The sequence below is a fragment of the Xyrauchen texanus genome, chromosome 16, assembly GCF_025860055.1.
Source record: "Xyrauchen texanus isolate HMW12.3.18 chromosome 16, RBS_HiC_50CHRs, whole genome shotgun sequence".
In the NCBI taxonomy this organism is placed as follows: Eukaryota; Metazoa; Chordata; class Actinopteri; order Cypriniformes; family Catostomidae; genus Xyrauchen; species Xyrauchen texanus.
This window is the reverse complement of record NC_068291.1, coordinates 23,478,762-23,491,245: the sequence shown is the minus strand read 5'-3', so window position 1 is coordinate 23,491,245 and position 12,484 is coordinate 23,478,762. Positions and strand designations below refer to the sequence as shown.

At 40.0% G+C, this 12,484-nt stretch overlaps 1 protein-coding gene across 1 annotated transcript in view; it reads right to left on the bottom strand.

Annotated features, from left to right (window-relative positions):
* sptbn5 (spectrin, beta, non-erythrocytic 5) overlaps positions 1–12,484 on the bottom strand; it is a 46,601-nt gene that overhangs the window by 19,736 nt on the left and 14,381 nt on the right. The window contains exons 12-34 of the mRNA XM_052145220.1: positions 11,886–12,027; positions 11,652–11,788; positions 11,334–11,537; positions 11,062–11,214; positions 10,732–10,862; positions 10,321–10,572; positions 9,813–10,100; positions 9,496–9,739; positions 9,253–9,392; positions 9,025–9,124; positions 8,667–8,837; positions 7,497–7,661; positions 7,104–7,330; positions 6,723–6,909; positions 6,012–6,212; positions 5,795–5,908; positions 5,553–5,710; positions 5,115–5,247; positions 4,666–4,811; positions 4,365–4,479; positions 3,073–3,183; positions 499–678; positions 128–331 (exon numbers count right to left, since the gene is read on the bottom strand). Coding sequence (XP_052001180.1) covers positions 128–331; positions 499–678; positions 3,073–3,183; positions 4,365–4,479; positions 4,666–4,811; positions 5,115–5,247; positions 5,553–5,710; positions 5,795–5,908; positions 6,012–6,212; positions 6,723–6,909; positions 7,104–7,330; positions 7,497–7,661; positions 8,667–8,837; positions 9,025–9,124; positions 9,253–9,392; positions 9,496–9,739; positions 9,813–10,100; positions 10,321–10,572; positions 10,732–10,862; positions 11,062–11,214; positions 11,334–11,537; positions 11,652–11,788; positions 11,886–12,027 — 3,903 coding nt within the window. The remainder of the gene's footprint in view (positions 1–127; positions 332–498; positions 679–3,072; positions 3,184–4,364; positions 4,480–4,665; positions 4,812–5,114; positions 5,248–5,552; positions 5,711–5,794; positions 5,909–6,011; positions 6,213–6,722; positions 6,910–7,103; positions 7,331–7,496; positions 7,662–8,666; positions 8,838–9,024; positions 9,125–9,252; positions 9,393–9,495; positions 9,740–9,812; positions 10,101–10,320; positions 10,573–10,731; positions 10,863–11,061; positions 11,215–11,333; positions 11,538–11,651; positions 11,789–11,885; positions 12,028–12,484) is intronic.

The window sequence follows — 12,484 nt, the reverse complement described above, 5'->3', positions numbered from 1 at the left end:
ACATTTTTGGAAAAATATTACAGTTTGCAGTGTTGTAGTTTATGCATCACATCTTAGTTGTGTGGTATAAATTACATTGCAGTTTCTTTGAATTTTTCTCTTTACTGATTACACAGTTTTTTTTTACCTCTCTAGCATTAGATATGTCCTGCTCCAGCAAGTCCTGGCCCATGGCTACAGCCTGGGCATATGTCTCCTCACGCGCCACAATCTCAGCCCAAAGCTGCTGGTGCTGGAACAACTGCAGATCACAGGTGGCAACATCTCGAATGGACTCCTCTGCCTTCATCCCACTCAGCACCTGGCCACACCAGAGAGAGTAGTCCTGTGCCTAGAAATCAGAGCAATGCATAATGGTGTTAAAATAGTTCCTACCATCAATATTTAACCAAGAAGTAAAAGTTTAACTTCTTAATCCAGGTTCTTTCTTGAATTGCTACCTTCATTGTAAATTTGCAACTCTAAGCATTATAATCTGTGTGTTGATGTCAGGTGTACCGTATTGAGGAACATGTAACGGTCCTTAGCTGACCGTAGCTCCTCCTCTCTCTGCTCCATGTGCATACGGAGCTTCTCCCAGTTCTCCACCACCTCCTGCTGCTGCTCCTGCAACTCCACCCGTAGCTCTGGAGAGCACATGTCCAAAATGTCATCAGCTCCATCCAACAGCTCCTGCAGCTGTAACAGGCAATAGATAAAACAGTCTAAAACACTGCAAACTGAGAATAATTTAAGTAAATGACAAGTGTGTGGAAGTGCTTATGCTTAATTGCATTGAATTGAGGGTTTTTAATTGCATACACAATTACATTTAGATGATAGCATGTGCAGTTTCTAATTTATTTATCCATTTATAAGAAATGTACATCCATAATTTATAAATAGAGAATACTTTGAATATAAAATTTTCATTAATTAATTCAATCATGCATTTGTTTATTTATTCATCAATTTATAACAAAGGTTTATTAAGAATTTATAAATAAATAGAATACTTAGAATATATGTAGAATTTAAAACAAAATTACCACAGCAGATAGAAATGCTGTTGTCAATATTATGCAACAGATGAAAAAGAGATGGGTGCATGAATACGAAGAAAAATAATTATATAGTTGTCGAAAAATTATTAGAAATTTGTATTTTGGCAGTATTCTGGATGTAGAATGGACGATATGTCACAGAGTCAGGTACATTTCACAAAATCTATACAATAGTTCTGTAATTTCGAGTAACACCACAAACTTTATCCAGCGCCACCGAGAATACTAATAAATGGCTAACAGAACTGAAAGGAATCACTTAATGAATTAACCACTTGTCTGCTAATCTTGAACATGTTTAACACTAAATAATCCTTTAGGATTAAATTATGTGTGGGGTTTACTACGATAAAATAAAATCAGTTTTATAAGAGAAGATATGGACAATTTTGCGACAGGTAGGGGTCTGTTTACGGCTCCTCCCATTCGTGTGAATGGTATCCTCAAATGGTAACTTACTGTCATAACACAATAGTTGACTGTTACGCTTTCTCCTATGGTAAAAACACGGAAGTTATCTCAGTATAAAAGATCTCTATACCAACTAGCATCCCGCAGATTTGTATTTAAAATTAAAATATATACCCTCATATACACTCACCTAAAGGATTATTAGGAACACCATACTAATACTGTGTTTGACCCCCTTTCGCCTTCAGAACTGCCTTAATTCTACGTGGCATTGATCCAACAAGGTGCTGAAAGCATTCTTTAGAAATGTTGGCCCATATTGATAGGATAGCATCTTGCAGTTGATGGAGATTTGTGGGATGCACATCCAGGGCACGAAGCTCCTGTTCCACCACATCCCAAAGATGCTCTATTGGGTTGAGATCTGGTGACTGTGAGGGCCATTTTAGTACAGTGAACTCATTGTCATGTTCAAGAAACCAATTTGAAATGATTCGAGCTTTGTGACATGGTGCATTATCCTGCTGGAAGTAGCCATCAGAGGATGGGTACATGGTGGCCATAAAGGGATGGACATGGTTAGAAACAATGCTCAGGTAGGCCGTGGCATTTAAACGATGCCCAATTGGCACTAAGGGGCCTAAAGTGTGCCAAGAAAACATCCCCCACACCATTACACCACCACCACCAGCCTGCACAGTGGTAACAAGGCATGATGGATCCATGTTCTCATTCTGTTTACGCCAAATTCTGACTCTACCATCTGAATGTCTCAACAGAAATCGAGACTCATCAGACCAGGCAACATTTTTCCAGTCTTCAACTGTCCAATTTTGGTGAGCTATTGCAAATTGTAGCCTCTTTTTCCTATTTGTAGTGGAGATGAGTGGTACCCGGTGGGGTCTTCTGCTGTTGTAGCCCATCCGCCTCAAGGTTGTGCATGTTATGGCTTCACAAATGCTTTGCTGCATACCTCGGTTGTAACGAGTGGTTATTTCAGGCAAAGTTACTCTTCTATCAGCTTGAATCAGTCGGCCCATTGTCCTCTGACCTCTAGCATCAACAAGGCATTTTCGCCCACAGGACTGCCGCATACTGGATGTTTTTCCCTTTTCGCACCAAACCCTTCTTTGTAAACCCTAGAAATGGTTGTGCGTGAAAATCCCAGTAACTGAGCAGATTGTGAAATACTCAGACCGGCCCGTCTGGCACCAACAACCATGCCACGCTCAAAATTGCTTAAATCACCTTTCTTTCCCATTCTGACATTCAGTTTGGAGTTCAGGAGATTGTCTTGACCAGAACCACACCCCTAAATGCATTGAAGCAACTGCCATGTGATTGGTTGATTAGATAATTTCATTAATGAGAAATTGAACAGGTGTTCCTAATAATCCTTTAGGTGAGTGTATATTAAAAACCTTTGAATAAACCAGGGCTACTGTATCACTCATTGTCTAACACATTTACAAATAATAAAAAAAAACTTCTGCTGATAAAGCACAATTTTACTAAAGTAAAATATATATATATAGCATCTATCTTCCAAGTAGTTTCTGAACCAAAACCTGCCCTACATACTATGTGGTGTGTGAATGAATGCTGTCATTCTCAGTACCTGTTGCTCTGTTCCAGCCAGTTCATGTACAAGAGCTTCATGTTTCCGTAGTTGTGACAGCACCCCCTTAAGATCTTTAGCTATATCATCTGGAATGCTTTTGTTCCTCTCCTGTTAGGTAAATGACACGTGAGCACCAGCGCAGTTATGTTTTATATAATATTTCAGTGTTTCCCCAAGGATTATTTTCAGCAGCGGTGCTGTTGTGCGTGCATCCACAAGCCCTCAATGCTGGACCCGTGTTAACACGTGTTGGTCGAGGAATAGCTTAAAACAAGTGTGTCAAACTCAATTTCATCCTGGGCCACATCAGGATTTATTTGTACCCTCAAAGGGCCTGTTGAAAATGTGGCACCAGGACATGCTTTGGTTTGGTAGCACCCATGCAATTACCAATAATATTACATATTATGTGCATTGAAATCCACATTTTTATATGGCTATATTGAAATATTCTGATAGTGTGTCTAAGTTGGGTCTCCATTACAGATTCCTTTTATCAAGCTCCTACTGATTAAACTACAGTCATCTCTTGGAATATCTCAAGACAAACAAAACAATCAGAGAGCATTACACAAGAGAACACATTTTATACAGTTGGAAAAATGATAGCATGGTCCGTAATAATTATGAACATTTACCATAATACTCATAGTTTTAATAATGATATTTGTAATAATTCCATGGTAACCATAGGTAAAACCATGCACGGCTCGTCACTACATGATTAGTAACTATGGTTTCTATATAAAGAACTTTGGCATTTTTGTAATGAAAAAAACGGCAGTCTAAATACATTTAGAAATCTTTTCTGCCACAGTACAGTAAATGCAGTACAGTTAGTGTTACTACAGTAAATCCATGTAACATTTTTGTAAGTGTTGTGATTTCAGAATTTAAAAGCTTTCTAATTTATGTTAGAAAGCTCTTTGTCAGTGCTGTTTAGAATATGTGGCTGTTTGTTTTAAACTAGTTTCATCACTGAGACATACAAGTTTTGCAACAGACAACTCTGTACCACATTCAAAAGGGTTTTGTGATCCCCGCCATTCATCTAACTGGTATACAAGCCCATTTAATATAGTCTTTAAGGTTGAGGCCAGTCCACAAATTACCTCACCTGCTATGCACTCGTGCTGCTTTATCCATGATTGAGCCTATTGATAATTGACCCATGTAGCACTGTTTCATTCTGCTTTTGAAGCGAGCACAATGCGGCGGCGCTGCTGCAAAATGCATATAGGGGAAACACTGTATCTGCTAGACTTTGAAGCATGCCTGGACTCCAATACCTTTATCTGTTCAAGTGAATCAGTCAGGTCTTTGTAAAATTTGTGACATTTTTCAGATTTTCGTAGCTTCTCCTTCCGATCTTTGGATAAATCCTGCAGCTCTTCCCATGATTTTCTGCCATAAAACAATAGGCTTAATATAAGTATGAACTAACAATGCTATACTCAGCTGTAAATTTATGTAACACAAGGAACTGATGCATCATAAACACAATCCTAGCTATTGAATTATAATTTATACAAACATAACATTTCTCTATTTATTATTTTATAATATTTTATGATTTGAACATGCTGCTACCTGAGTTGATTCTGTGTTTCTTTAATGAAGCGGCTCTCAGGGTGATTATTTTTGATGAGTTTGTCAGCCAGCCCATAACAAGTGTGCATCCTCTCCAGTCCCATCTCCAGCTGCTTTAGGAATACCTCAAATCTCCCACACAGTTGCTATCATAAAACAAGAGGAGCTTAGGACCAATCCTAATCACAGAATGCTTACACAGTGGTTTATATTATACTGCATAATGCAAGATTAACTTTTAAAATTATTAAAACATTTTAAAAACATTTTAAGGCATGATACAAATGACAAATTTTTTTTTTTTTATAATAATCTTACTCAGCCCAATAAAGTGTAATTATAATATTGTATTTAATTTAAATATTTTAACATTTAAATGGTAAATATATATAAAAAAAAATGGTGACAAATCTTTGGATAGATGGTCTGCCACAGATCACCAGTCTTACCAATACATTTTCATTATCACTCCCAAAGTCATTTGAGGCGGCAATCTGTGTCTGCTGAGCAATCCATTCCACCAATTCTGAAGACTCACGCTTGAATTCATGCAAGTGTAGAGTCTCTCGAAGCCTCTGCTCTCTGTTGTAATGAGACATTTAGAAATTGAGAGTTTTTGTATGTATGTGTTTGTGTACTCTGATCTATACTGCTATGTGAAAACAAAATACTTTGAAAATACTTTATTCTCTAAAGCAAAAACGCTGTAACTATGTGAAATATCAAATATACATAGTCGATAAATCTGAGCATAGGCGTGCCAAAGCCATCTGTCACAGGACAGATCATAGTCTAATTACAACCCATTCCAGTCATTATACAACTCATATGCAGTTACTGTGTTTTGCCTTGGTATGGTAGTAATGTTTATGTTATTATTCATTTACCTGACTGTTGCTGACTGCTGAACCTCACATAGCTTAGATTTAATGTGGTTGTAGGACCTATTCAACTCCTCTAAACCCCACGCACGTACAGCCTGCTTTACGTTGGACTTGAGTTCATCTACCTGGGCAGTAAGTACCTCAATCTGCCCTTCCACTGCCTGGAAAAACAATCATTAAAAAAACATGTGAGTGTTAATGTTTACCTTAACCTACTGCATTAGCCGACTCCAAAGATTATTTACCTGGTGTTGCTTCATTAGACTTTGAGTGGCTAATTCATTCTTGCCATAATCAGTGCTGACCAAAGCAGATGTTTCTGACAGTTGGGTCTCCAGATCCGTGCAGTCAAGCAAAATCTGAAATTAGAAAAAATAGAAGAAAAAAAGAAAAAAATAACTATTCATTGCATGCATAATTACTGGGTCAAAAAAAATAAATGCAAACACTGCAATGTTTTACCTGCTCCCGTGTAACTGCCTTGTTTAGTTCGGCTGACCGTTTCTCACAAGTCTCCTCTAGCCCCTCCCACTCCGTAATCAGTTGCTCACACCTTTGCTCCACCTCCTGACCATTCCACTGATTGGAGTGGGCCATGACTCTTCCTCTGTCCAGTATTCGTTGCAGGTACTGATTGTGGGCATTCACCTCTGCCAGTAGGTCCTAGAGGGGGGTTTGGGAAGGATTAACAGCTATACTGTTCACCAATACATGTACAGTTATTATTAGATTAAAGCAGTGGTGTAATGGTGACTGAAGTGGTGGGCATGCTGTGAATTTATCAGAAATACCTGCGCTGCTCTGTGCGCATATAGATAAAATCTCTGTACACTTTTTAAGATTAAAAAAAAAAATGACAATTCACTCAATGGTGCTGTGGCTTCACACCAGTAGATTGAAAAGTTATGGGTCAAAAGCCTATTCATTGTTCTGCCGATGATATGTATTATCTCTCATTTTAGGTAAGCATAGGCAAAATCCTTAGAAAGATAGGTGGGCATACCGCATATGATTGTGTATGCACTTGACTACACTACTGGTTTAAAGGTATGATGAGCAATTAAGTAACAATGTGCAACACTATGAGACCTGTAAATTACAGGCCTCAGAGAACACCGACACCTTTTTGAATAGATGTTTTCATTACAAGCACACACTTAAATCTGACCCTACCTTGTGTTTCTGAAGCAGATTAACTGCCCCAGCCAGGGATCTTTCATAATTTGTAGTATCAGATACAGGGTGATGCTCTGATATCCAACTTAGCTCTAAGTCTACATCATGGTAAAAGCTATATAGTGCAACATCTGCCTCTAGCTGGCTTCGGCGATGATCAAGAGGTTTTTGTAGAGACTTAAATCTGGGAAATAGAACAGAGGCAAAGGCTTTTTAAAACGTTAAGAGTTGCAGCACCTTATAATTATTTACCGATTTATGCTTGCATATACATATTACTGATAATCCATTTATTGGCCATTCTGTTTCCTTAAAAACAATTGAAAAACATTTGGAAAATATGGAGAAGCCTTTTTGTGAAACAAAATGGGTGCTAACAGTTTCAGGTAAGTGTCAGTCTCCCTGAGAATGCGATGAGAGTCGAAATGGTTGGTGGCCAGGTGTTTGGCATGGGTGACAATGGAATTTATTTTTTCAGCGAGCTCCTGTGCTTCCTCCTCCAGCTGCTTGTGTTCCTTGAAGAGCTGTCGGCTTGAGCGGAGGTCATGACCCCTTATAGCATTCTGTAACATTCTCTCAATAGCCTCAATCTTCAATTTTGCATCCTGAAAAGGAGCACATACTTTTAAGTATACAAAAATGAAAGCATACTTAATTTTTTGTGTGCGTGAGCAACAGACAAAAGTTTACAAAGTGGTGAAGTAGATTCAATCCTTCTTCCAGTGCTATCCTACAGTAGTCAAAAGTATAACAGAGCTTGAATATAAGTACCTGGAGCAGCTCCATGAGTTGCTCCTGCTGGCCAGCCTGTCGTAGCTTGTCCCCTCTTTCTGCCATCTTTCTCTGGAGCTCAGTCCACCTATTGCGCACCTCTCGAGATTTCCTCTGAATACTTTGGCTGTTGTAGTGATCATCTGCTAACATATCCTCTCCAGCCTAACCACATGAAATCCAAAATTGACAAATTCATGCAAAAACACACTTGAAGAATAGTTGCAGAGACACAATTTTGACTATGGACATAAAGTGAATTTTTTTTAGGGGTGTAAAGGAATTTCCATTTCGAAGGACCATGTTAAACATTTGGGGGATGTCAGGGAATTTTGGATTGTAGGGGGATTTTTGCAATGGGTCAATCAAAACACCATGATACGTGCCTCTATTTGCATAATTTATTTAATGGCCAATGCCAGTAACTTCACAGATTGAATCATTGCATGTTCAATTGGTGGAACAGTTTAATATTTCTGTGAAGTTATTGCTGTGTGGTTGTTAATGGTTGTGGCTAAAGATGAGTGGCTGGGACTTCCAAGGAGGCTAAGGAATGAGTGGCTGGGACTACCAAGGAGGAGGCTATATGCTGAATGGCCAGGACTATGGAGAAAGCCAAGGGCTGAGGTCTAATGGCCGGGACTACTGAGGAGGAGGACAATGAATGAGCAGTCGGCACTACAAAGGTATGCGTGGACAGGACTACAGAGGAATCCGAGGACTGACCGTGGAGACATAGCGCATGAGGAGGCTTCATGTCTTCCACCACAGCATCCACACACAACTCACTTCGTGCACCACCGAGAGCAAACTACATTATAGCATCCACAAGGAGGTTACCCCATGTGACTCTATCCTCCCTAGCAACCGGGCAAATTTGGTTGCTTAGGAGACCTGGCTGGAGTCACTCAGCACACCCTGGGATTCAAACTTGCACACTCCAGGGGTGGAAGTCAGGGTCTTTACTCACTGAGCTACCCAGGCCCCCAAACAAATTCACTTTTAAGGCTGCCATCTCAGTAGTGGCAATGCCTAATAGCTGTTCATAGTGGATGGGGCTGATTTTCTACATAATGTCTGGTCTACATTGTAGCTTTTTCTGTCAAAGAGCCACCCAATTTAGAACTGAATTACAATGAAATGGTAAACAATACATATGTGGCCCTGTACCTCAATCAGTCTATCTATGCGAACTTGATTGGCATGCATCTCTTTTTCTGCTGCCTCATGTTTTTTGAGCTTGCGAAGAATGTTGTTTGGATCTCTGTACGATTCATCTTCAGCAATCTCAAACTTCTCCTCCATCCACAGCATCATCTCCTCTGCATCCCTCAAAAATTCCTATGAAAGGGAAAATAAAATATTTGAAACCTGCCCTTTGTATTGAGCATATTTAAGTTTTCTTTTTTTTAGTCTGGTACCTAAACATTTTTACTTTCATCAGCATTTGACATGGTACTACATACTGTACAAAAACTAAAGGTCCATCAATCAGGCCACCACATTGCAAAATAAACTAAATGCCTACCTGATATTTATTGGAAGCAAGTAACTCAAGTCGCCTTAATTTACAACTTTCTTTCAGGCTCATGTATCGATCTTGAATGACATTTGATTGCTTTTGAATCCTGGAAAGGTGAATACCAGTTAAATACCTTTTCTTATCAAGACAAAATCATATGTAAGAAACTAGCTATTATAATTATCCAATAATGCATTTACAATATGGATAAACAAGTAGAAAGGGTGTACTCACTCTTTGGAAGCAAAGTTACGCTTGCTGATGAGCTCCTGACTCTTGTCTTGAAAGAGAATGATGGATCGTTCAAGAGCCCCAAGCAAAGCCTCAAGCTCTTCTTGTCGGCCCAGTAAACTGTGAACACTGTCCACAGAGTCCTGCACAAGAAATACTTATCTCTTACTGTCAGACCAAATTGTTCTTAGAGGCAAGAAAATAATAAATGGAATTTATTGTAACAGCATCATCTCTATTATTTACCCCCAAGTCTCTGACTTTCAGCCTGGCTTCATGACCAGAGATTGTGGCTTCCAAGCGATCTGCTTCCTTATTCAGCTTTTGAAACTCCAGTGCTTGCTCAAGTCTTCTGTTTCGACTAGACCACAGATTGTTCAGCTGGCTCCAATGAAGATCCAACTTTGTGACCATCTGCTGAACATCTATAGCCCCTTTCTTTCCAGATGGCATCTCCAAAGACTCACCAAGCTTCTTTATATCTTTTAATCTGAAATAATATTATTATCAATCCTAGGCACTAATTAATTACTATAGCAAGATAAAGACGAAACGCAACTAACTTTTCTGTCTGCTGCTCAATATCCAGCTTCAGATCCTGATTCTCCTTCAGCAGGGCTTGAACAGATGCTACATCAGACCCGGTCTCCTCTTCCAGAAGGCGCTCCTGTATTGCCTCTGCCCACAGCAACAGGTCTCTAGTCTCTTTCTGAAAGAACTGTAGACGCCGTGCTTCATCCAGTTTTTGTTGTCTCTGAATGGCTTGGGCCTTCACCTGCTGCAAGAGTTGCTCCAGAGAATGTACTTCTTCCATAATAGCGGCACTCTCTGCAGGATTGCAGTCCTGTTTCCTGTATCACAGCCATGAGAATCATAGTCAATAGGCTAATTATGAAGGATGGTAGAATTACTGTAATAAGTGGCGATAATGCCATTTAAACCAAAACAGAAATTCTCCTGCATTTTTTGTAAGTAACTTCAGATGTGCCAGGAATAAGCAGTCCTAATTACCAAAGCATATAGACAATCAAAGAAATCTGGTGTTGTAATATTATTTTGTAGCAAACTCACATTTTGGCCACACTTTTAAGGTAACCTATTTTTCTTTCCAAGGCATCTATGTCCCTCTCAGCTTGGGCTTGTCTTTGTTCCTCAGCCTGCAGGGCTGATGGTGAGTTGCCCACATCAGGTGTGTCAAGTTGGGCTAGCTTGTCCTGGAGCTGAGCCTGGACATCCTGGCAGGTCTGCAGAAAGGACTTCACATCAGCAGAGCTTAGCAGCTCGTGAGCTATCTCATCCTTCAGTTTCTGAATGTGTTCCCACCTGGTGATGCAAATTAATACCTTTAAGCATAACAAGTACATATAATTTTTTTAAGAGGCATACACATGTTTGGCCATTTTTGGTATTTTGGCCTAATTATGCTTTAAACTCAAGCTGTTTTAACAGCCCTACAGTATGGTGGTATGACAGCCCTCATACCTGCGTGTTATATTCCCATGTCGGAGTTGAATCTCTCTCTTCTTGCTGTGTTGGTTTTTGACAAGCTCCTCTCTGAGCTTGGTGATATCATCAAGCTGCCCTCTACCACTGGCTAGCTCGGTAAGAAAGTTCTGTGTGGAATTGAGAAACATGCCTTTAAATCAAAACACCAATGTGTCAGACAAAGAACATGAGCACATTTATTCCACTAAACAATACTGCATAATATGTCAAATAATATCATTATGATATGGTCTGCAGGTGATTTATGTTGACTTGCAGAATATTTGTAGGTCTGCTCAACATGTGTTTTCAGAATGGTGGACTGACCTCATATTTGGCTTGAACAACCTCTAAGTTGTTGGAGTTGGAGCTGAAAGTATTGAGGACATTCTCCTTGTCTCCCATCCAGGACTCAAACTCCTCACAGGCATTATAGAACCTATGTAGTCGTGCAGTCTCATCCAAGATTTTATTTTTTGACTGGTAGGAGAAAATACAACTTACAAGTATGGAATACCTTTAAAATCCTCTTAAAGATAATGAATAGAGCTCTTCACAAGTTCATTAGAGCAATGCCAGGTGAAGGCTTGAATGTTTACCTGTGCTAACAGATAAAGGCTGTTGAAGTCCTGTTCCAGACTGCTCTGTGTGCTCTCTATGGTGTCTTTTTGGAAATGTGGGTCAGGCAATGATGAGGTTGAGATTTCAGCTGTACCACGGCGCATGGAACGAGCGCGGCGAGGACGACTCACATTTCTTTCCGGACTCTCGGATACTCCATTTGTTGGTTCTGGTGGTGCTTCCTGCATTTGGTTGAATCAAATCAAAAAGGTTTTATGGCTCATGAGTTGACCCGAGATTTGAAATTTAAATGGATTATTTGAAGTTAGGCATTGTCTCATAATGGAGAGTCTTACAGAAGGCAGCAGCTCCTTGATGTACGTGGAAGACACTAGTTGCTCATTTCCTTTGTTGTCTCTAAGAAGCATCGTACCACCTTTCTCCCTGCTGACAATTGTCAATATTTCTCCTCGGTCCCAGGTTAATTTTTCACCTGCAAACCAGTCAAAATAATGAGCAAAACCAATTGTATTCACAAAACCAGACCAGCAGCATTTATACATTTTTAGCACTAGAGGATTCTTGTGTACCTCTATATTTAAACCTGATCATTGCTTTTTCTTGTTGTATAGCCTTGGTAAGGACTTTGCTCCGATTGTCAGCTCTTTTTTTCTCATCTTCACCATCTGATGAATCACTGTAGTGGACCATTCTACTCTGCTGGAGTTCAGTCTTAAATAGGTAAAACATAGTGTTAGTGCAATTTATTAATCTTACTATAATAGGGGCCTTGGTAGCTCAGCGAGTATTGATGCTGACTACCACCCCTGAAGTCACGAGTTTGAATGCAGGGTGTGCCGAGTGACTCCAGCCAGGTCTTCTAAGCAACCAAAATGGCCTGGATGCTAGGGAGGGTAGAGTCACATGGGGTAACCTCCTCGTGGTCACGATTAGTGGTTCTCGCTGTCAATGGGGCACATGGTAAGTTGTGTGTGGATCGCGGAGAGTGGCATGAGCCTCCACATGCGGAGTCTCTGCAGTGCCATGCACAACAAGCCACATGATAAGATGTGCAGTTTGACTGTCTCAGAAGCGGAGGTTTGAGGTGAGTAACCGCACCCCCATGAGCAGCTGCTAAGAAGTGGGAATTGGGCATTCCAAATTGGGCGAAAAGGGGATAAAAACAATA